At 39.0% G+C, this 25,780-nt stretch overlaps 1 protein-coding gene across 3 annotated transcripts in view; it reads right to left on the bottom strand.

The window, feature by feature from the left end:
* Positions 1 to 25,780, bottom strand: part of LOC149255945 (protein LPA3-like) — a 133,981-nt gene that overhangs the window by 379 nt on the left and 107,822 nt on the right. For 2 of the 3 annotated variants that reach the window (XM_089460613.1, XM_089460612.1), the window contains exons 6-8: positions 12,741 to 12,933; positions 389 to 487; positions 85 to 202 (exon numbers count right to left, since the gene is read on the bottom strand). In XM_089460613.1, coding sequence (XP_089316739.1) covers positions 85 to 202; positions 389 to 487; positions 12,741 to 12,933 — 410 coding nt within the window. The remainder of the gene's footprint in view (positions 1 to 84; positions 203 to 388; positions 488 to 12,740; positions 12,934 to 25,780) is intronic. The other variant, XM_089460614.1, reaches the window with a different exon arrangement.

Below are 25,780 nucleotides of genomic sequence, written 5' to 3'. Positions count from 1 at the left end.
TCTGCACGGATCAGTAGGTTTATAGCTTGATTGATAGCCTGCATAACTCAGTGTTGATTTTCAGTAGGAATTAATGAACACTACCTGAAAAGTGTTCCTCCAACGCGGCCTTTGAAATTGTGTATATAATATGCAGTCTCAAACTTGGGTAAGAAGTTCCTTGCAAGGGCTCCAATCTTTGGATAGAAGAATGGAGGGTAATCTAAAATAGTCAAGGATAAAGTTATAAACATCATTCTAAACTAAGTCCATTCACCGCAGGTGGAGTATAAATTGATGGTTTAAGAAATGATACTTGTAAAACAGAAATTTCACTGTAAAGGAAATAAAAAATAAGATATTAATCATGGATTGGCTTCTATGTATTGTCATATTTCATCAAAGATACAACCACTCCTTATTCGGTCTAGTTCTCCATTGAATATAATCAGTTTGCGATCTGTATGTACAACTGCATCCTTGTAAAGCTCTTCCACGACAAGCATCTCTAGGCAATGTAGCTTTTCATCAGTACAAGACCATAACAATAATGAAGCATCGATTCCTCAAAATTAGTGATAGAAATTTGTCATCAATCATTTTTTCAATAATCAGGTTACATAATCCACATTGCTAGAAGAAATTCAGCATCTGAACTTAAGGAAGAAACCTTAGAGTGTTTGCTGGAAATTATTGTGGAAATCAGCCTTGGAGAGCTAGGGGTGCCACTCATCAAACAAATATGAAAGTGCTGTAATATGTGGCATAATTATTAATCAAATCAAATACTAATTTGATCGATGAGTGATAATGATGCAGAAATAAAACAGCAAGAAAGGCAAGAGAGACAGGTTCCTCACATTCCCCTACTCCTAAATGAATGATGTTTTCATTAATAGGTAGATGAAGAAAAGAGGTTTCTACAACAAATTTACAATTGACGAGCATAAAAATAAACCTTACAACAAAGTAGATGCAATACCGCACTTTTTCATCAAGTCTTCAAGACTGATATACAATAGAGCTCATCAACCTTCGGTTCCAACCTCCTATTCTCTATCTCCTCCCTTCTCAATCACTAGCCATATCACTTCAACCCAATCCCTCTCAAATGGAGAGGTACTATTTTATTAGAGTGGGATACATCTTCTTAGTACTGACGATAAACAAGCAATTGTTTTCCCAGATCCATTAGTTTTCCATGGAGCAACAATAAAATATTGTCCTCAACAGCTTCCCTCCTAAGTATAGCAAATAGTTGTTGAGATTCACTTTCTTCTCCAAGAAGAAACAATAAAATATACTTGGAGTCTTGGAGTTATCTAGATACATCCCTATCTCCAAGAAAACAACATAATTTATGATGAACCAGACTGGTTTGAAGTTTGAACTGGATATTCGGACTGCTTTAAGGTGGAAACTGGTTCGGGCTGTTGTACTAGACCAAAATGGTCGGTTCAGTATTGAACCAGCCATTTTTCACCGAAACAGCCAGTTTCGTACAACCGCATACAACATGACTTGTGGGGCCAGAAATCATTTTCTTTTTTAACTTCTAATTTGTGAGCTGGCCCACCTAAACAAAAGTACTAGGCCCCTTCGCTTTCAACGCTTGGAGAATCAAGTTGGAATCCTACTATATAGTATAGAGTCTCAGTCTACTGATTCTAAGGATGAAGATGAAGAGGAGGGCAAGGATGATGATTCTGATTAATACTAACAGTATTGTAGTTAGTGATATGCTTATTTTTGGACTCTAGAGGCCATTTAGAGCTTGTTTCTTGATGTATTTTGGTTCAAGCTTCAAAGGTGTATTGCACGAAGTGCTATTTTGATATTATGCACTCTTGCTATATAGAAGAGAACTTTTGCATATTTGTGTATAAATGGTTTGGATTTATATTGATGCACATTAATACATATGTTTTCTTTAAAATTTGAATATTTTATGTATTTTTGGATCGATCAGTTTTTTGGTCTAGTTTTTTTATCGGTTCCTGGTTTTAGGGGTCTATTGGTCTGATGGAAAGTCTGGTTCTGATAACATTGTACACAAACAAACATGATACAAGTCAACAATTATAAAATAAAGAGTGGTTGTGTCATGTGTCTTCTTCAAAGTGGTTGAACAAGCTTCAACGTTCTCCTTAATCCTCTCCAATAGAGGTCACTCCAATAATTTTAATAGATGTACAATAACCACCTCAAAATAGCATGTATGGATCTTTAATAAGGTGGACCTAGTAAAATCTCTAAAAACAGCAAGTTGCCTCCTCAATCTCCTCTAAAATAATATTTAACAAGTCACAAGTGTTGAGAAATGTAACTAGTATTAGTCTTCATAATTGTATTTGAGTCATGATGTAATATATTTGTCAAAAGAAAGAAAAGAAAATTTATTGTAAAAGAAAAAATTATTTATAAGCATGGGTTTCATGCTTTATTTATTTTATTTCTAGGTCAAATCCTCCATTGAAGGCTTCTAGGGTTTGTGTCATGTGTCCTTGTCCATGTCATCATGCAATAGACCCTTCTTGGGCTTTGTATGTCAAGAAAGAAATTTATTTTTGAGTCAAAATTGTATTTTATGCCTCCTCCAACAAGTCGGCTTGCCCTCTAGTCAAGTCGGCCTCATTGAAGTAATTCGACCTCACAAAATGACTATAAAAGTAGTGCTACTCGACCTCATTTGGACATCCATCAAGCAAGTTCGATCTATAGTTGCAAAAATGAAGAAGGAAGTGTGAAATACCTATAAAAGAAGGAGAAACCCTAGTGAAGAAGAAGGAGACGTTGTCAAGCAAAAGGAAGTCGAAAATCTCTCTTTTCTGCCACATGTATGACTTTCGGGGTTGCTGCAAGAAGCCCGAACTTGTAGATTTGCAATAGGGCCGAAAATCTAAAGCAGGAGGACCAAAATATGAGTTTGTTGCAAGATTGAAGCAGTTTGACTAGAGTTGACTAATAATCTTGGGAGGCTGACTTGGTGGATTGGAGGTCTTTTGGCTTGGTCAAAGGTCTTGGTTATCCCACTTGATTTGGTTCTAAAGAAAGAGAAGAGAAGTTTTGGGTTTTCCCCTAGAAAAGGGGTTTTAGCCCTAGTTGAGAGCCTACATCTTGTGTCTTTGTTGTAATGTACTTATGTTATTGGTAGTTGATTGATGATAAGAAGATAAAAGAAGATATAAAAGAAGCTAATAAGAATTCAAAGATATCACAAGTAACTATCAAGATAAGAAAAACTTTCTGCCTTTTGATTTTCTAACATGGTTTCAGAGGTAAGGTGTAGAAGGAAAAAGGCAGCTTGAAGGACAACAACTCTCATCATCTTAAGGAAGGATTCAAGAGAAGAAAGGAAGTCTTAAAAGGATATCTAGTTTTCATTAAGTAAGTTCACCTATGGCCTCATCAATGAAATATGAGAACAAGCTTCAAGGAGCTTCTAACTATAGACAATGGAAGACAAGGATGGACTTCATCCTTGCAAAGAATTGTTGGAAATACTGAGAGGGAGGGTGAATCAGTATTTCTTTTCAATTGCTAATTTTACCAGTTAGATCACTTATATTTAGAACACAAAATAAACAATAAGAATAAATGTTTTTATTAATTTCTTCTTTACAATACATCAAGTACAACATATGTAGGGCTCCAACCCTAGATGAAGACACCGATCTTCAATTCCCCAGGCTCCAACCTGTAATGCGCGAAGCACCGACTTGGACTTTCCAAAGTACCAACCTTGTCAATTTTGAGGCATCAACCTCAAGGGCTCCAACCCTATATCTGGTTTAGGCTCCGACCTGGGTTCTTGAGGATTTTGATCCTCTAGGGCTCCAACCCTACCTTCCAAGGAACCAACCTTGCATTTTTGACGCTCCAACCCTTGCTTTACTTCATGAAGATGTGTTTAGTTGTACTTCACGACACCCAATGTCTTCTTCACCGAGCCCTATCAATCTTCAACAATGCCTTCACTTAATCTCCATGTCACGTCATCAATGACAACCTTGTTCTTCACATGAAGGTGTCACCATTGCTCTTCATGTTACCCAAACAAAACTTCTTCAAGGTCACCTCATGACAGCTTCAATGTATCATCATCTCCAAGGGTGCCTTCAGGAACAACTTCTACAAGTCTTCCAAATGTTTTCAAGAATCCCTCAAGGTGTCTTCAATGGGCTGCTAGATGACTCTCCAAGGTATGCTCAAGAATATCCCCAAGGAAGCTACAAATCCACTTCAAGATATACTACTTCAAAATATCTTCAAAACAATGTCTGATGGACTGCTCTCAAACAATATTCAAATCAGCTATACCAAGATTAGTCTTCAAAGCAAAGCTTCACAAGTTCCAAAGATAATCCTTCAATTTGTCATCATGACAATGTTCCAAAGTAACTGCCAACCCAAGTCTGCTTCTAGCTGCTTCTAGGACTGTTTCAAGATGTCTACACAATGCTGCTCTAAGGTTCTATCCAAACAATGCCTTCAAGAATGCTTTATCAGCCTGTTGCAATAAGCCTTCAAACTATGCCATAAGTGCCAAAACCATAATTTAAGGTATGTTGTCCACTGTCCTGTATTGATCTATGACCTTGATTGCAAGAGATTCGTGCTCAGGATTGTGACATAGGAGAGTTCAAATAAGAGCGGAATAAAATGGTAACTGTAGCTATAAGAATTTTAGAAATGTGACAAAACTTGAGAAACCAGACTGTCACAAGACATTGGGCTTATTGTGACACTGTCTTCATGTGCCGCCTTAATGTAATCTCAGGACCGAATGTTTTATTCTTAAACCACAAACTTTAATTTCAAATACATACCTGGTGATGCATGCTTCAGAAATTCAGATGGCAGTTATGGATCAGGATTTGTAGATCAAATAGTGTGTATTCCTTCAATCAAGGATTCAAGCCCTGCTGTGACAAGGAATCCACAGATTCACAATGTCTCTGACTCATTTACAATAAGGACTGCTTCAGAAGTCTGTCGTAATTAAGGGCTAATCCATACCATAATTCTGAGCCTCAATGTTTCAACCACTGTCTCACCTAAGTGACATCAATAGGACCGCAGGCATATAAATGTAAGCTATTAAGAAATCTAAACTTTTCTATTGAAGCAAATTTCCATAATAATATCAAGCCAATTGAATAACTCTAATGTTGATTTTCATGACTTGCTTCAGAATTTTCTCACGGTTGTAATGGCTTTTTCCTGGTCCCAAGATGATTCAGAGATCTGAAATGGATCCATGCCTCAAATTAGGTTCATAACTAAGGCTGAAAATATATCCCTTGGTCCTTCAAATAATCCAGTATGAGAATAGCTAATGAATGCCCTTCAATTTACTTCAGGATTATGCTTCAAACTTAATGAAACGAATAGTAAGTTCAGGATTCGAAGATGGTAGAGTTGAAGGATCTCGAATTGTTAAAAGTATTGAGCAAGGGTTGTTTCTTCAGAAAACTGCAACTTCCACCTTCAGATGTCCAGAAGAAGGAGATCATGAATTCTTATCAACAAACTTCTAAGTGATTGCCACTGTGTTGCTCCTTGGAGTGACTGCGGCAAGGGTATGTGAGCCTACCTAGCCTTCTCGGCCCACTCAAACAGTCCCTCCACCTGACTGTTACCTGCAATAAGGACTGCGGCCTCCTTTTAATGACAGCGGCTCAGAAAGGAAGGCCCTAACCGAGGCCTTTCATCCATCAAACAATATGCCAGCTGCTACAGGTTCAACTCCTACCTGCAGCCTTAGGATAGAGGCAAAATCCCACACAAATATGCATAGAAGATATGTGTAACATGCCTCTAGACTGCCCAGCTGGTGCGGCTTCATCTCCACAGTAAACTCGGATGATTTGCTCTCAAAATGATGCCCTATCTCAAGCTCAGACCCATGGCAATACACCAGTCCTTCTGCGGCCTTCAGTCTTGTGGAAGATAAGCCACAACTCATCTCAAAACAACCCAGAACTATACCCATAACCTCAGCCTGTGCATCTGATCGTTTCAGCCCCAAACAATCTTCAAGAGGTGCTCCAACAACCCTCTTCTGCCTTCGCTGAGTTTGCCTCTAATCTGCGGTCAAAACAGAGATTAACCCCTCCAAGTGCGAGCTCCAAAAATACTCAAGAAAATGTATGTAATGAGGTTGGAATCCTCCTCTATTTATATAAATCATGGTGGGTGAAGAGACATGTTGCTTGAGCTTTGTCTTCACCTCAACTCTGATACCATGTTAATTTTAGGCAACAATGGTATGTTCTATGCTTTAGAGCAATTTTACTTCAATTTTTTTACTAGCCCGGTATCAATATTTAGATTAGCAATCACATCAACATGATAATAAAATGCAGATAGAACATAAACATAAACAGTAGAAGACAAGCCAAGACAAGAGGACACAAGATGTGGCACCCGCCAAAGACAAACCCCAATGTGGGGAAACCTTTGATCAAATCTTCTCTTAGTCTTCAATAGTTCAGCAGAGAGAGATAGTACAATTTATAAATCTGATAATTTATAACAGTGGCAAAAGAGCCCTAACTAGAAAAGTCAACGCTAGTCAACAAGGTAGATTTGACCCTCAACAAATCGGTTAACTTCAATCAATTTGGCCTCCAAACAACAAGATAAAACAGCCCTCAAAACAGTCAAAGTCTGGTCAAACAGCCCACCTGCAGTCAGCCCTAGCCGCAGTCAACTCTGGTCAAACTGTCCAGAAATTCGGTCTCCTCAAAATTTCGGCCTCCTGAAATTTCACTCTCCTAAAATTTCTGGTATCAGAGCAAGATAAAACAGCCCTCAAAACAGTGAAATTCAGCCCAGTCAAAGTCTAGTCAAACAGCCCACCTGCAATCAGCCCTAGCTGCAGTCAGCGCTGATCAAACTGTCCAGAAATTCGGTCTCCTGAAATTTCCGCCTCCTGAAATTTCGCTCTCTTGAAATTTCGACCTCCTGAAATTTCGCTCTCTTGAAATTTCGACCTCCTGAAATTTCGCTCTCCTGATGCTAATGAAGCTCAATAAAATTTCTAAAGAAATCTCCACAATAGTGAGTTTGGGTTTCTTCTAACACACCAAGAAACCCAAGGGTTTTTGTCATAGGGCTCTCCCTAAACCTGAAAACCAAGTTCTCAATATAACTCTCCAAGAAAATACTCCAATCCAAGATGTCACAAATGACTTGCTTTTCCATCTTTTAAAGACTTGATGGATCTCTCTCCGACTTTCTAGAAGCACTTTTATTTTATTATTTTATTTCCATTCTAAAAGCTCCTCCCTTTTATTTTATTTGTCTATTATTATTTTATTTTATTTAAGTCACTTTTAATCCCAAAAAATGGTAAATCTGTCTACAATTTCTCTAGCCACTAAAAGTCGCTTTTCATCATCCCATTCCGTAGATCTCTTCATCTCGGTTCCAATGAGCTATTACACTAAGGTGTTTCTCCAAATAATCCACTTCAAATAACACCTTTGAGTTAGTTTTTGTAGCATCGGAGGTATTCTAATCCCGAAAGTTTGTGGAGAGGCTAAAACACATGAGATCTCCATAACCCAGAAATTGTTTCTAGAAATTCCACCTAGAAATGTCTCAATTAGATTATTAACCTATTTTTTAATGTTTCCTAAGTCTAAACTTAGGACAACTGGCTATTTAATCAGTATTGATTGAGATAAGGTGTGAATTATCTAGAAACTCACAAGGATTGATAGGGATTTAATCTGGGCTCTTGATTAAGTTTTAATCTTGGTCATTGGAGGTCCAACAAAGGATTATAAGAAGAAGTCGATTGGTAGATGGAAAACACACTTGTGAGGTTTGATTTCCTTGGCAGTTCGATTTCCAAAGAGCAACAGCAATTATTAGAAAGCCAGAGAAGGAAGCAGAAACTGTGAGGGGCAGAGATAGTGAGGCCAAAGGAAGTTTTTCCAGATCCGGAGAGGGAGTAGCAAGAGGTCGAGTTATTCCCAGCAAGGCAATGCAGAGGACTGCGTAGTTGCTTCAGAAGAGCAATTCGATTTAGCTGGAGGAAAAATCGATTCATCTTCGAGAGGCCTAGAAAATCTTCTTGAAGGCTGAAGGATCATTTTCCTCAACAGAGACAGGAAGAATGACTTGATCAGAGGTTGTTTTGGGTTAGACATCAAAGGGTCCGCATAGAAGCCTGCATAGAGGGTCCAGGAGTAAGCGTATTCTGAGGCAGAGTTGTGTCGGGGTTGCTTGTGGAGGAAGGAAATTCCCTTAGATAATTTTGGCAAGATTTTCTAGCTGTTTGGAATGCTAGTTAGGCTTCCATAGATTGTACTCAGAATTTCACTACTGCATAATAATAAAAACCCTCAGTTGTTGCACCGATTTTCCCAAGTTGGGTTTTTTCGAGGACATTTGTCCAAAAATAACTATGTTAATTTTTTTATGTGTGTGTTAGTATATTCTTAGTTTCCAACATTATTTTCTTCCTTAGTTTATTTATGAAGGTTGAAGTGTGAATTATTCGGTATTTTCCATAGCAAATAAACTATTAAATTAATTAACAATTAGAAAAATAATTTCCAGTTGTTGCAATAGGATTTCAGTAGTGAAATTTCCATATGGTATCAAAGGGTGAGTGATCAACCAGGAAGCTCAGAAGTGGAGAAGGGAATTTCGCTATTCAGAGGGAGAAGTAGGCCAAAATTCTTAGAGGTTGCGCAGTCCCTAGCTAGGAAGTACGAATTTTTGGGGCAAGGTTCATTTTTCAGTTGCAAGGTAGCAAAAAAATTGACTTGCCCAAAATAGTTATTTCAGTAGGCAGAGGGAGTAGCAGTAGCTTAGATTTTTGTTGAGAAGATTCCTTGATTGGACGCAGAGGGTTTTGTAGCAGCAAAATCAACATCGGGTGGAAGAGACAAGCACACACAGCAGAGGGAAAATTTCTCTCAGGGGACTTCAAGTTTCAAAATTCTAATTTTTCCAGGCAGACTGGCAGTAGTTGTGAGTGGATCTTCTCACTCCAGAAGGGAGTGCGAACAATAGAGAAGCAACCAATCAGAGGGAAAGAGAGAGTTTTTCACATTTTTGCTAAGATGGCCATGGTTAGGCTTAGAGATCAAGATAGGTTGGAGGGAGCCTCCAACTATGTCATCTGGAAGGCTAGGATGTCCTTCTAGATGAACATGGCCTGAAATCCTATATAGATAATGTGGTAGCAGTACCCCAAGACCCTGATCAGCTGAAGGAGTACAAAAGAGAAATGGCGAAGGAAAAGTGGATAATCTTGGATGGAATCTGAGATCATATAATCTCACATATATCTGGCCAGAACACGGCCAAGGAGATGTGGGATAGTATTTCCATGCTATATCAGACTTCTTCCAAGAAACAGACGTTGTTTCTCCAGGAGAAGCTGAGAAGTGTCAAAATGCAAAAGGGAGAGAGCATAGATGGCTTCCTCACTAGTATTTAGGAGGTCCGTGATCAACTAGTAGCTATTGGGGAGGCACCCCAACCTACAGAGCTTGTACAACTAGCACTAAATAGTGTCTCGGAGGATTGGCAGGTGTTTTTCCAAAGCATCTTGGGCAGAGACACATTGCCAAGATGGGATAAGATGTGGGTCGATCTACAACAAGAGGAGTTGAGGCATGCTCTATTGAAGAGTACCATCAGCGGTAGCAACAACAAGGTTGTGAAGAGTGAGAAGGAAGAAGAAAATGTGTCCCTAGCATCCAAGGTTCCCAGTCAGGGGCAGGGGGAGAAGAAGAAGAAAAAGGACCTATGAAAGGCCAAGTGCTTCAGATGTGATGAGTTCGATCACTACAGTATGCAGTGTCCTCTCAGGAAGAAGGACAAGCAAGAGAAGTAGAACCAGGCGACAACATCAATCGAGATAGACAAGTTGTCCTCCAGGCTGGAGGAGGACTTCGCTATGATGGCAGCCATACCTCCAGGAGTGAGGTGGGGCAACTCGGAGCTGTAATCCCAAAGATTACAAAGATTGGGCAGGGTCCATTGAGGTGTCCTCCTCATGGATCATCACCTTGCTATGGGGACCCACAGTGTTCACTAGCAGGATGGATCAGTGTTAGTTATGTAATCAGATCCAGAGTAAGAGTTGCAGACTAGTAGCAGCCAGGTGCTGAGAAGCACAGTGTAGTGTTGACAGCAGAGCAGGTGGCTCAGTGCAGAGTTGGTAACAACACAGTTTCTTCAATAGACAGTGCACATGCTAGTAACAGTCAGGACTCAAGAGACAGATGCAACAGACATAGATGATTCAGTATTTCAGATGCTTCTCAGTTGCAGTTGTTGCAGTTGCAACAACAATAGATGAGAGGGAGTTGCAGTGCAGATGCAAATTTGGTAGCAGTGTTAGCAGTAGCATAGATGCAACATCATATTTGCGCAATGGTTGGTGGGCAGTGGAAGGCAGTCAAAATGGCTAGACATCAACAGCATGAAAGAGGGTGATATAGAGACAGGGTGTTGTACTACTACAACACTAGAACACCTTTCTTGCTAAGAGGGAGTGTTAGTTTTTGTAGCATCAGAGGTATTCTAGTCTCGAAACTTTGTGGAGAGGCTAAAACACATGAGATTTCCATAACCCATAAATTGTTTTTGGACATTCAACCTAGATGTGTCTCAATTAGATTATTAACCAGTTTTTTAATGTTTCCTAAGTCTAAACTTAGGAAAACTAGTTAATTTATCGGTATTAATTGAGATAAGGTGCGGATTATCTAGAAACTCACACAGATCGACAGAGATTTAATCTAGGCCCTTGATTAAGTTTTAATCTTGGCTGTTGGAGGTCCAATAGAGGATTATAACAAGAAGTCGATGGGCAGATGGAAAACACACTTGTGGGGTTCGATTTCCTTGGCAATTTGATTTCTAGAGAGCAGCAACAGTTGTTGGAAAGCTAGAGAAGGAAGTAGAAACAGTGAGGCCGAAGGAAGTTTTTCCAGATCCAGAGAGGCAGCAGAAAGAGGCCGAGTTATTCCCAACAAGGCAGCGCAGAGGACTACGCAGTTGCTTCAGAAGAGCAATTCGATTTAGCTAGAGGAAAAATCGATTTAGCTTCCACAGGCCTGGAAAGTCTTCCAAAAGGTCGGAGAATCATTTTCCTCAGCAGAGATCAACATAACGACTTAATTAGAGGTTATTCTGGGTTAAACATCAAAGGGTCTGCACAAGCACTGCACGATTAGAAAAATAATTTCCAGTTGCTGCAATAGGATTTCAGTAGTGAAATTTTTACACTTTGGTGTATGTAATTAAAATATGCTAATAAGGACCCCATTTTGCAAGAATTGTCTAAATGCAACAGAACCAAGAACGAACTGTGGTACTAACCCTAATGATGAAATATAGTGAGTGAACCTTGTCAGACGTCATAAAACTCCGCAAAACTCTTCTTGCCCACCGATGACATAATTTCGCTCCTATGACTTGGCTGTCATAAACCCTATAAGCCCACCTGAACTGCATCATAAAAGAAACCAAAAATGGGAGCATTACATAAAAAGGGGAGTCTCCATGAAGATGTGTATCCCCAAATCCATCCAAATGCTCCATGGGTACCAGTTGCAAATCCCATCAATATGATGAGAATCACAATGCGAAACCTCATACAACATGAGGTGTAAAAGGATGTATTTACAATAACAGTAGTACTAATTAAAAATAGACATATCATTCAAAATTTGTGACCACTTGATATAGAGGTTCTATGACATTATAAACACGCATCAAATTGTTGTCACAAACATCATCCATTATCAATCAATTTTTAATCTCATATATGGGTCTTCAATTTGATCTTGGAGGCAACTCAATTGTTAATTAAGTGGTGTAAACAGTAAGGTTTTCCATCCTTATTGTTAATTTTTTCATTTGCCCACATCCAATCGATCCTAACAGACTTTTTTTTCCAACTGAAACTAAAGGCTCAAGAGAAATGTTGTTTACGTTATGAGAATGTCTAAAGCAAGATTTTAAGCTTCACTCTTTTACTAACTTTGCATTAGGGGGCAGAATCTATCAAGAAAACCCATGAAATTCTAGTATATATAAGGGAACAAATAAGTAAAGATTTGTTCAAAGCAGTAATAATCTAGAACACGTTAAACTAGATTTTTTGTTGATTAAATAATTTTAGAAAACTGTGATTTCTCATAACTTAAAACTTCAAATGTATCTGCACCTTTAGAAACTGTCAGAAATTTGAATACTAATGTATTTAACGCATAAGTTAATAGTAAATACTATGCCTTATGCCAAGTTTTCCATTTAGTTTTATTTGCATCTTTCCTTAAAGGCATTTTCAAAATGAATTTTAATTGATTTGAAATCATTTTAGTGTAGCTTTGAATGTAAAGCTTTTAAATTTATGTTTCTTATTTTCTAGTGACATTCTGTACTGCTTATTTCACTATTTCTGCAGTTATATTTTTGCACTATTCTCTTCACGAAAAAATGTAACATTTGTTCTATCAAATATATAAGTTCTTTGGAATGCTACTTTTAGGGTGGCAAATTATAAAGTGTTTCCATTTTCCCACTTGCTTCAAATTCAAATTCTTTTTTCTTTCGAGAGGAAAATATGTTTTCTCATATTAGTCACCCCTCTTAAAATTTGCTCCTTGTGGTGGTTCTATTCTCTGAGCAATTCCCCTGTTTTCTAACTACAGTGATTGACATGTTTCATTGAAAATATTTTAAGTGATTAATAGCCATTAGAGAAAGAAAGGGAGACAAACCATCCACATTAAAATATGGATAGGCGACCAAAAATATTTCATCCGTCGGTTGTACTCGCTTCACCATTTTCACTTTTGTGCCAAATCCAAAATCTTCTAGTAATGATGGCTTGGTCAAATAGTCCATCTTGAATGCGACTCCCTCAAAAACTGTTTTCTTAGCGAATTCAACTTCTTTAGCTTCAGGGAAAAACTGTTCAAGGAAAAATGTTATAAAAATAGAAATCCAAGTCAGGACAAGTATTAAATGAAGTCAATGCCATACACTAGAGAAATTAATAGAACATAGCTAACATAGCTAAGAAAAATATCATTAGAAAAGTCCATGTTTACTGTTAGATAGTGTCAATAACTAAAAAGTGGTACGGAACACAGATTATTCAAGGTTTTCAAGTTCAATCAAAGACACCTTAAAAGAGAATCTATTAGGTCAGAATTCTTAAACATGCAACTTATGAGCTTTTCCTAGTTTTTGGTTGCTTCTTTATGATCTTTTACCACATGTATCACCCTCGCATACCTGTGTGAAAACTGTATACAAATGGGTGAAATTATGGAATCACAGTATGAACTCAGGTCAGAAATGTATAAAACAAAGATATATTTACAAATAAAGCGCGTGAGATTTAGAAAAAATTATTGCCAGCATAGATCAAAAGAAACAATATCTAAAGGACCATCACAATCAATTTATCCAAGAACATGCAATGATGTATATTGAGTACATAATAAGCAACCACCTGATTATGAAAAAAACTAGGTATTGACTCACATAAGGCAATCCCACCATATAAGATCTTTACAATGAAAAGCAATATGCATTCAATAGAGCTAATTGATATAGAGAAACTTCATATTGACATAACTTATAACCTCGTACGTAAAACTGCAAATGATGCATGGATTAATTCAAGATCCAAGGAATTGAAATATTACTCCGTGTGTGCTACTGGCATTCTTTTCCATCTTTTATTGCTCTTATTTTCACTTAATCTTCAAAAGAGATATTGTTTGGTAGCTTCAAAAAACAACAAATCCAGAAAATCAGTCAAGGAAGACGCAACGAAAAAACTGTTGATCAATTGTTTCCTTGTTTTATTTACCTTTGTTATGCATCATATTGTGACTTCCATTATACTGAGGGAGATTTGATGTTGATTCCTTGGAGTTTTTCAATAGATTCGGGTGGTTAATCTTTATGGAACCCCCTCTCTTCATGGCATCATATCGTCTGATGGCTCAATCTTTGGGAGAATCTCAGTTCTCCTTTGCTGAATGCTAATTGTGCTTACTATTTGGTTCTCTCCTCATGGTTGCATTTATTTGTTGATGAAACTTTGAAGTTAGGAGTCTATGGTTTCACTGAATACTTAATTTATTTGTGGGATGCTTTTTGGTGGTAAGGTATATCATTGATGACTTGATGAATTAATCATGATTATGTTGTTTATCCTAAAGACATGAAATATTTAAAAATTTAAAACAAATTTCAAAATATCTTGGCTAAAAGAAATGAAAAGACTAATTTTACTTATTGATTAGAAATTAAAATTATATTAAATTTTAAAAAATCAAACTTTTTCTTTTATTTCCTAGGTATATACTCTATCAAACTTTTCATAAATAAATATAAATCACTTTAATGAACAACATCGTACCGAATGACTTTATTTAATTTTAAAAAGGATTTGTTTAGGCAGGTGACAATTTTGCCCGGATGACAATTTTCTCGCTGGAATCCGGCAAATTTTTCTCAAAAAATCGGAAACAGAGAGTGTTTGAATTGTTTTTTAATGGTTGAAATGGATCCAACACCTTCAAGACCCTTGGAGCACCCAAAATTCTGAAAATTGACAGCTGTCACCTGGAGTTCCAAAAATTTCTGCCGGATTTCGTCAAAATAATACTAGAAAAATGTTAAAATCGGCAACTAGGGCCAAACTCCATGTGGGTCATCTTATTTATGGCAGCTGATATTTTTCTTGGATCCCTCTCATCGAGAGGTGTAGGATTGATCTAAAGATCATCCGATTCCGATAAGTATTCATGGAGTTATGAATTTATTTGTGTTATAAGACAATTTGTCAAGGTCGGCCAGCAACCAAATAACCCACACATGTGCTCAACGTTTTAGTATAAAAGGAGATGACTTGAGAGTCATTTCACACACACTTCTCTATTGATTTCTCTCCCATTGTCTTGGGTTTTAGTGTGAGAGAAATCTAGGAGGAAGTAGCCCTAAACGCAGGAGGAAAGGAGGCTAATCTATCTTCCCTAGCCACAGTCCTAGCCCTAGCTTCTACGCATAACCTAGCCGCAGTCATGAAGAGATGCCCTAATTCTCCACGCTGTCCCAAGGGTAACCTAGACGCAGTAAGGAAGGAGTCCTACGCATGACCTAGGTGCTGTCCTAAAGAGGTCATGGACAGCGTGAGAATTTAGGGACTGTTTGGAGGGTCCAGGGGTCCGAAGTGCAGGAAGGAGGGCCGAAGGACTGCTCTTGGAGGCTGAAGCAGAGAAGGGGAATTCTGGGTTGTTTGAGGGCCAAGTGGAGGGGAGGCAGACCCTAAACAGGCAGCCGCAGACCTGTGATGCCTTGTTGTAGCAAGCCACAAGCATATAGGGCAGGCTGAGGTTGTTAAAGAGGGATAGACTGCCTAGAACCACAGCAAGAAGGGTCATCCTCCTAACAAAGGGCAACTGCACTCATTAAGAGCAGATCTGGGCATAATTGAAGGCTGGATATGGGACTGTAATGATGCCCTAACCAGGCCTACGTGGCAGCATAGTAGTGGACCTTGAACAGTGAGATGAAGCATGCATTTTGTGCTTGGTGTGTGTGCAACAAAGGTCTGTGGTAGGCCACTCCAAAATAGGCCAAATGGAAGTGTTAGGGGCTGCCATATGCTCACAGCAGCATGAGGAGGCAGCCATCTACCTTGACTAGTCATTAAGGTAGTTTAAGATATGTTGGGTTGTTGTAACAATGGGACAGCAAAATACATGGTGCTGCAAACAAAAATGGGACAGCAAGTAATCATAGGAGCAACAGTCACCAACAGTGGGACAACTAGGCAATGGTGTGTGTTCGAACAAGGGAAATAGGACAGCTAGGTAATGGTGCGTGGTGCTGCAAGCAATCAAAGGAACAATAGTCACTAACAGTGGGACAACAATGCTAGTAATGAGATAGCATGGTGCAGCAATACCACATGGGACAGCAGTGACAAGCATGGTGCAACAATGGCACATGGGACAGCAAGTACATGGTGCAGCTAAGTGCAGCAATAGTACTTGGGACAACAATGATACTTGGTGCAGAAATGATACTTGGTGTAGCAAGTACATGGCACAGTCATGATTGGTGAAGCATGATGATGAGGAGCAGCACAATGATAGGTGCAGCAAGGCGATGGAGTCACCTTGGAGAATCAGTTGAAGCAGCTTGTCTTCAACTGAGTTCAGCTACCTCATGTATCATCTTCTTAGAGATGATCTATGCTCTTATTTAGATAAGTCAAAGTGTTGACTTCTGTTGTAAATGTACTATCTCTCTCTCTCTCTCTGCTGAACTATTGAAGAACATATAAGAAGAATTGATCAAGGGTTTCCCCACATTGGGGTTTGTCCCTAGCTAGCACCACATCTTGTGTCCTCTTGTCTTGGCTTGTCTTCTGCGATCTATGTTTATGTTCTATCTGCAATTTACTTTAATCTAAGTTGCACAAAACGAGGAAACGAGCACGAGTACGAAACGTGACCCCCCCAAATTTTGGAAACGGGAAAACGCAATATATATATATATATATATATATATATATATATATATATATATATATATATATTAGGACATTTAAAAAATATGTGCAATCATAAAGCATATATGATACATTCTAATTTATTACATTATGATTAAATTGTCAATTGTCAATGCATAAACTATAAGTCTCTAAATTTACATCACATTTACTCGTGAATGATCACATAATGAAAATAGCAATATCCAAAATCAACCACAAAAAATTTCTAATTTCTTGTCTCGTGCTTGATTGGGAGTCTCCTCCTACATAGTTGAATGACCTTAGTGCTCTTGATTAAATACAAGTTCCATACCCTAGTATCCTACGTGCTCTTGATTATTGGGAGTCTCCCCTGCATAGAGGGCTTGGTTCTCTTGATTAAATACAAGTTCCATACCCTAGTACATGACAAAATCCAATGGAAACATTGCAATCCCCCCAATCCTGAAATCCTGAAAAACAGATAAGTCTGCTGGATTTTGAGTGAGATCTAAAATTCTACTTTCTCCATATGAAATCCAATGAGGGTGAAACCACTCTCAAACATCCTGAGTCATTTCATGGTAATGTTAAAAATTTAAGTAAAAGGATGAAAATGAAAAATAAAGGAGAATGTCACTTTTACTTTAAGAATTTAACATTACCATGAACTGCATATCAACACTAGGGCCATAGGCTTGAACATTAGGCTGCCCCACTCAAAAAAATCCTCTTTTTTATAACTTGAGAGGCATCTAGAAGATATTTTAGTCGCCCAATAAAAAATTAGAAGCAAAAAAAAAAAAATACAAGAAAAAGTCAAGTTAGAAGAGGAAACTTCGTCGTATGGCCTGGAAACGCGTTTCCGGCCATACTAGCCACGTTTCCTCCTCGAGAAACGGGCCAGTACAGTCGGAAACACGTTTCCAGGCCGTATGGTACGAGTTTCCTCGTTTCTGTTTCGTTTCCAGTGGGAAATGGACCCTTCTCCAACGTTTCCTACAACTTAGACTTTAATGTTGATGTGATTGCTAATCTGGAAAAGATATTGAGCTCACTGTGAAAATTGAAATAAATTGCTCTAAGGATAGAACATACCTAAAATTAACATGGTATCAGAGCTGAGGTGAAGACAAAGCCTCAGCAAGAGTGAAACAGCAATCACTGAAGACAGTTGGGAAAGAACAAAAGGATCAATGGATTCCTCATCCCACTTCAAATTCACGAAGGGTGAAATCGAAGCAGAGAATATTATCATAATGACGATGCGGAAGCTTCTAATGGCCTACCTAAAAGATCACTTCAATGGGAAGTCTGGATCTAAGGGCGGAAGGAAAGGCAGATGCCTTGTGTTGTAGCATTTTTTGGTTTTGACAAGATAGAATATTTGAAAAAAATATTAAGTTAGGATATGGACATAATAATAGTGAATAAAATGTTTTTAAAGAAAATTTCTTGATGATGATGTCCATATCAAAGAAAATGTTAGGTTAGATGTCCTAAAAAATGAAGACAAAAAGAAAATGTTAGGTTAGAAAAGAAAAGAAAACAAATAAACTCTGAAAGTGAGCAAGTCTAAATGCCACTACTATTGTTTCTGCAAAATAATGATTGTGTGTGTTAAAATTTGGGTACCAGAGGACAAGTGGTTCCCTAAGGCTTTGATCTTTGGCCTAGGGAAAAGTGTCCAAATTTATTTTTTACTTTTCTCCTAAAATGACTTTATAAGTGGTAAAGTCAATTTAATTTAAAAGTGACTTTATAAGTGGTAAAGTTATATTCTAATTTAAAAGTGACTTTATAAGTGGTAAAGTTACATTCTAATTTAAAGGTGACTTTATTAAAGTGAATGAAGAATTAGAAAGTGAAAAAGTGACTATGGAAATAAAAGGCTAAGTGGGTCTTTATTTAAGTGGGTGAGTTAAAAAATAGAAAGTGAGAATTAAATGCACATTTATTCTCATCCCTAGATCTAAATGAATCTCAGCCATTAGATCTTAGGGTAACCCAAAAGGTCATTTAGAGAATAAAAGGAGAAGAGAAGAGGAAAAAATCATTCATTCTTTCATGAGCATTTGAGAGAAAGAGCAAGGAGAAAAATTTTGAGCAGTGAGGAAGTGAAGGAGAGCAACAAGAAGACATTTCAGCGAATCTGGGCAGCAGCGTTTATTGGCACGCATCCCAAGGAAAAACCGTACAGCAGGAGAAAGGCACAGAAATCGAGGAAGAGGGACAGCAAGTTCTAGGCACATTTTTCAAGGCTGGTCGTACAGCATTTAATGTTGTTTTATTGCTGTAAAAAATTCTGTTTTGGCTATTTGTTGATTGGCACGATTTTTCGAGGCGGAGTTTAAGCACGGAAATCGAAATAAGTTGTAATTTGTGGTTGTTGGAATTTTTACTATGTATTTCAGTTTCTCTGTAAAAGCATTTTCAGAAATAAAGAAGAGCTCTCAAACTAGTTTTCCCCAAGAGTTGTAGGGGTGTTTTCCAGGGTCACATTGATAAAAAATCATTGTGTTATTTTCTGTGTGTAGCTTTTCCAGGGTCACATTGATCAAAATCACTGTGTTATTTTCTGTGTGTGGCTGTCATAATTTTGTTGTGTTTTATTTCTGCAATTTTAGCAGTTGTAAAATCTCTAAATTTGTGTTTTCAGAAAAATATTATCATTTCCAAATTTTAGAATTTTTATCATCCTTGGATTTAAAACTAAATGCATGGAGTGATAAGGAAAACTAATAACCAGAGTGGGGGTTGAAATTTCTTCATGGTATCAGAGCTTGGTTGGCTGAAAAGTGCAATTTGGGACAGCAAAATGAAAATTACAGCAAGTTGATTTTTACACAGAAAACATAAACCTTTACCACAGATTTGAAAATTTCAATTTGATAGGACAGTGAAACATGTATTTGGGTTTGAAAGTTGAAAACAGGTTGGATGGGCAGAACAACTACAGTGCATGCAAGGAGAGAATCCAGAGCATCTTTGAAGAAGCAGAAGTCTAGGGCATTATGGTAAATACCACACAGAACCCAGTAGCAGTATCTGCTGACCCTGTACAGTTGGCAGAGTTCAACAAAAAGAATGCTAAGGCAAAAATATTGATTCTGGAAGAAATCAAAGACCATGTCATTCCTCATGTGAGAGGAAAGACTTATGCACATGAGATGTGGGCAGCCTTGACCAGTCTTTACCAGAGCTCAAATGAAAACAGAAAAATGGTCCTAAAGGTGAAACTGAAGGCCATTAGAATGGCTAAGACTAACAGTTGTATAGCATACCTCACAAAGATCACTTCAGTGAGAGATGAGTTGGCAGTCGTAGGTGAAATCATTGCACCCACTGAGTTGGTGAGAATTTCTTTGAATGGTCTTCCCAAGACTTGGGAGAATTTTGTGGATGGCATTGTTGCACAGTTCCCGATTGGGAGAGGTTGTGGGATGATTGCATTCAAAATGAGATAAGAAAGAAGATTTGGGGCAGCCAAACAAGTGGAGGAAGATGACAATGTGGCATTGTTAGCAAGAGGCAAGAAGGGCAGAGCAAAGAAGCAAGCTTCCAACAGTGGAGGCAAAAGCAAAGGTAAAGGCAAGCAGCAAAACAAGGAGAAGGACTATTCCAAAGTCAAATGTTGGAATTGTCAAAAGTTGGGACACTATGTTGTTGTGTGTCCAGAGAAGAAGAACAAGAAAGGGAAAGACAAACCCATGGCAGCTTCTGCAGAGATAGAGAGATTTGATCGGGAGTTTGGGTTCATAGCTTGTGAGGCCACTAGTGCAAGATCACCTACCATACAAGTTCAGAGGGAGTGTGCCTTCCCTGCTACTAGCAGAGCATCTTCTAGCATTTGGTATGTTGACAGTGGCGCTTCCCGCCACATGACAGGAGTCAGAGAGTACTTCTCAGAGCTTTCAAAGGGTGATACTGATATGGAGGTAGTACTTGGTGATGACAGCATTGTTAGAGCAGTCAGTGTGGGGACATTGACATTTGATAGGGGACCCAAACCTCCCTTGAAAGTGTCAGATGTTCTATATGTGCCTGGAATGAAGAAGAACCTGATATCCATCTCAGCAGTTGAGGATAGAGGGTATGATGTGTTGTTCAGGAGAGGGCGGGTGCTTATATATCCTAGGGGAACTCCAGCTTCTTCAGCTAGAGAGTTTGGTGTGCGCCATGCCAAGGTGTACAAGTTCTCATCCCAGCCCTTGATGGCATTGAGTACAGCACCAGGGACAGGACCAACATCAGATCTAGCAGTTCAGAGTTGTGTGAGATTTGGCCCCGCAAGATGGTCACATGTATCATGGGGCCTTGAGTACATTGCGGGAGATCACCACTGGTGTGCCAGATTTCAGTTCTGATCACCTTGATGTATGCAGAGGATGTGCTACGGGGAAGTTTTCTATATCCCCTTTTCCCAACAGTGACAGCAGAGCGACCGAGATCCTTGACTTGATTCATACCGATGTGAGTGGTCGGATATCTCATGTATCCTTGAGTGTCTATAAGTACTACGTTTTATTCATTGATGACCACTCAAAGAAGACCTGGATTTATTTCTTGAAGACCAAGAGTGAGGTCTTCAAGCGGTTTCAAGAGTTCAAAGCTCTTGTGGAGACCCAAACAGGTAGGAAGATCAAGGTCCTCACTTGAGACAATGGAGGGGAGTATACCCTTAGTGAGTTTGTTGATTTTTGTGCTGAGGCAGGCATTAGGAGGGAGTTCACAGTTCCTTACTAACCCTAGCAGAATGTAGTTGCAGAGAGGAAGAACAGATCCATTGCAGGGGCTGCCAAAGCCATGCTTCATGATCAGGGGTTACCTTTATTTTTGTGGGCAGAGGCCTACAACACTGTTGTGTACTTGCAGAACAGGAGTCCACATCGTGCCTTGGGGAATGTGACTCCGAAGGAGGATTTTTCTGGGAAGAAGCCTGATGTTGGGCACTTTCGTATCTTTGGGTGCCTTACATATTCCTATGTCCCCAAGGAGAACAGGACCAAGCTAGAGCCCACTGCAGACAAGGGCATCTTTGTGGGTTATAGCGAGACCTCGAAAGCTTATCGGATTTATATTCCTGCGCAAAGGAAAGTGGTTGTCAGGCAGGATGTGAAGTTCGAGGAGGAAAGACCTTTAAGGAGGTCATGGGAGTTAGAGTATCCAGAGTCACCAAACCCTCAAGAGCAGTTGAGTCAGTCACAGGGATCCAGTGGTCAAGGATCAGGAGGTACATCGATTATAGTGTCAGGGCCATCAGTGAGCAGTGGCTCTCAGAGTCAGGTGGGTGGTTCTTCGGGCAGCATGCAGGGCAGTCCGTAGAGCAGTTCACAGGGTAGTCCACTAATGGATAGTTCGCATGGTACTTTAGCATCTACAGGCACAGGTTCAAGCATGAGGTCAGTTGACAGGCCTTCAGGAGTTCAAGCTTCTGATGACGATGAAGATTATTTCACTCCTCTGGAAGAAGTATGCACAGGGAAGAGGAAGCCCAAGTGGTTTCAAGATACCTTGTGTGAGGCCACATCAGTTGCTGAGCCAAAGAGACAGGTTAGAGAGAGTAAGCCACCTGAGTAGTTCTGTAGTTACATGGCATTGGTAACAAGCATTGTTGACTCCGAGCCTTCTAGTTATGAGAAGGCAGCCAGCCAGCAGGTCTGGAGAGAGGCCATGATGGAGGAGTATTCTTCGATTATGAAGAACAATGTTTGGGAGGTAGTGATGATGCCTGAAGGTAAATCAGTTGTTACTTCTAGATGGTTCTACAAGATAAAGCATGTTGTAGATGGCAGCATCGAGAAGTTCAAGGCTCGATTTGTGGCGAGAGGGTTCTCATAGGTAGAGGGAGTTGACTATGAGGAGACCTTCGCTCCCGTAGCTCGGTGTACATTTATTCGCTCCATTATATCGATTGCAACAGAGATGGGTTGGAAGATCCACCAGATGGATGTGAAGACTACATTTCTCAATGGCTTCATTCAGGAGGAGGTTTATATTGAGCAGTCGCAGGGCTTTGAGGTACATGGGAAGGAATCCCATGTATGCAGATTGAAAAAGGCACTCTATGGCCTGAAGCAAGCTCCTAGAGCTTGGTACTCGAGGATTGATACATACTTGCAGCAGTTGGGTTTCACAAAGAGTGAGGTTGATCCAAACCTGTACTTCATTGTGGTGGGTGAGGAGCCCCTCATTCTGGTGTTGTATGTTGATGACTTGATCATCACTGGTACAGGGAGACTCATTGAGGGCTGTGTTGACCACTACTGGTCAACTACCCATGCAGTACACCTCCTTTCTGTTGGCAGAGAAGGGTAGCTCCTGAGCGACATGTCCGTGCCAGCCTACAGTCATCGACAGCTTGATCTTTCCTGTTGTAAACCCAGTCTGCATGTTTGAATTGTAAATAATCTAAGCAGATCAGAGTCATGTATGTAAAGTTGCCTAGGTGGACCTAACTTTCTAATGACGATCTGCGTCCCGGGAGGTTTTTAGTCTCACCGATCCATGGATCGGCAGAGTTTTCCTTCAAACCCGACCCCAAAGCCGGGATGCGTTTCGTTATTAGGACTTTAGGAGAATCCTAGCGTGTTAATCTGCTAGATTATAGTTGTGTCGCAGATCTGGGTGGTCTATGAGGGTCTATGTTAAAGTGGGTTCGTCCCCTTAAGATGTAAATTGTAAAAGTCATGATGTAATGTGTCTTGAGGGTTGAGAAATGTTTAAATCCCCTCGTGAGTCCTAGGTCCTAGGTCCTAGGGGATGTTTCCAACGGTTTGGTTCAAATGATCCATTTAGAAAATAAATAAAATATTAAAATAAAATTAAAAAAAAATAAAAAAAAAAAAAATATATATATAAAATATAAAATATAAAAAATAATAAAAAATTCATAAAACAAAGCAAAAACCCTAAATAATAAAATAATAATATTTTTTGTGAAAACATGCAAAATATCATTTTTAAATAAAATCGACGGATGAGATCAAGAGATGTCTTGATCCTCATCAACGGTCGAGATCAGTTCTACATGGATCACCCAAAACTAGCCGTTGGGATCATTTCCTTCTTATAGGGTCTTAGGGGGTCATTTTACAGTTTTATCTGATCTGTGAGTCTGTACTGAAAGCTCTCTTGTAATCTGATTTCTGATTAATAAAGAAGACTTTGGGGTTCAAACTGGCTGGTGTTACTCTCTGGAATTGCTATGAGATGTTTGCTTTTCTGCATATTTCAGTTTTCAGCAGTTAAATTAGCTGATTTTTCAGAGCATTGTGAGTACAGGTATCTTGCTCACGTGCTAGGGTTTGAGTGTTGTAGGTTTTCTGGAATAATGGCAGGTATCTCCATTATCCCTTGAAGTCTAGCAGCATATCTTGCCCTCTTTGCTGATGTCTGTTTGAGGTGTGCAGGAAATCTTTAGGTGAAGGGTATTTGTGGGCGTTTGGGGAAGTTCTGGGCTGAACCAGCCGACTCCCACAGGCTGTTCTGTGCAGAGCCCAGCTGATTGTGCCCCGGGTTAATCTGTTAAAGTTTATTGCATGTTTTACATTGAGAAATTCTCTTTCTGCTCACAGTAAAATTCAGATTTTCTGATATTTCAAAAGTATTACTGCAATTATTGTTAAATTAGGCTGTCCAGAGCTATAATTTTTGTGATTTTGGGGCAAAGTTTCAAGGGTTTTACTGCAAAATTTTGCATATATCTGCCGGGCTCTTGTTGTCTTGTCTCCAGGGTTATCATTTCGCTGCCTGAATTGTTGGAAGCGGCAGGCTCATAAACAAATCGTCATCTTCCGTTGAGTTGGATTACAAATTCATTTCATTCAGCATTGCATCCCTCCAGACAAAAATAAATACATACATCGCTGGAGCAAACAAGGTAACGTTTCATGGGTTTCAGGTGAGGGCAAAAATTTATGTGTTTTCACTGATCGAAAATCATCTGATGTCGTTGGTTCACGTGAACAAATAATCGCTGCATTCCGATTTTGCTATAATGTATGTGCAGTTTTCATTTAGAGTTCTGGTTTTGTTTGATAAAATATATATATAGGGTTACATTCACTGTGATCTCTTTCAAAGCCAGAAGACGCAGGTAAGTGTTTTGGCTGAGCAGATCGTTTGTTTTCAAGCTTCTGCAAGCAGTCTATGCGTGGCTGTTCCATTGGAGACCCGCCGTCACCAACCCATTTTCAAAACTGAGCAGTAAAACTAAACCTGTTGGCGTGGGTATACACCGAGCAGTCCACATAATCGCTTAAATTTTACGGATATGCAGTTAACATTTCGTTTGAAACATGCCCAGACTTCAATCAGACGGAACAGGTAACTTCTGCACTGTTTAAACGTGAGTCTATTCTCCGCATAATCGATTACTACCGCCGCCGTCCGATATCAAAGCTGCCCAGGTAAAATTTCTCAGCTTCAAATCGATTTATTTCCAGCGTTTGCCTTTCCAGACCTCGTTCTCCCTTCGAACCCTGTCTCGTCCTCATCCTGAGTCCCACGTTGTGTTTGTCATTATCGTAGATGCATTAACGAAGTTTTGTCTCAGGAAATCTGTGTGCAGCTGCGTGGAATCGATTTATAGCTGCCGTCGTGGTTTCGATTTCCTCCTTCCTCCGGTGGCTGATAGATTATTGCTCAGCAGTTGGGCATATCCTCTTGCGTTTTCATTTCCAGCTGCGTGTCATCTCCACAGAAAGACTGCCGCCGTCAACTGTGTATGAAACCCTATCGTGCCCCTTTTGTTACTCGCTGTTCATTATCGTTAGGGTAAAGGAGATACGTTTTTTTTTTTTCTGTTTGGTTTCATTTATTTAGTCATAGCTTTCATGTAATTTTGTCTTAGTTTTAATAGTTCCATTCACTGTTTCGTGTATGTTATTATTTCATTAGCGTAGTTTGAGTTTCAAATTTAGGGTTTAGTTAATCTTTAATTTGATTTTATTTAATTTCTTTAGTCTTTAGTTTGGGATTATGAACGCATATGTTTGCATAGTTTAAGCTTTTAGAGTTCAGTTAGATTGTGATATATTTTTATTGGTATTTTTAGACTTTTAATTTAGGATTTTATTAGGTTTTTTTTTTTTTTTTTTGGTTAGATTTAATTTTTTTTTTGTTTTGTTAGTCTAGTCTAGTTTCTTTTAGATTTTTTGTTATTTTTAGATTTATTTCAAAAAAAAAAAAAAAAAAAAAAAATCGGAAAAGTTATTTTGCCATTTTCAGTCGTTTATCATTGCATACCTTTCACGCTGA

The sequence above is a fragment of the Pinus tabuliformis genome, chromosome 7 (assembly GCF_031772625.1).
Source record: "Pinus tabuliformis cultivar Carrire ecotype Pingquan chromosome 7, CPIR1, whole genome shotgun sequence".
Taxonomy (NCBI): Eukaryota; Viridiplantae; Streptophyta; class Pinopsida; order Pinales; family Pinaceae; genus Pinus; species Pinus tabuliformis.
Note: the sequence above shows the minus strand (reverse complement) of the source record. Positions and strands in the feature narration are given on the sequence as shown.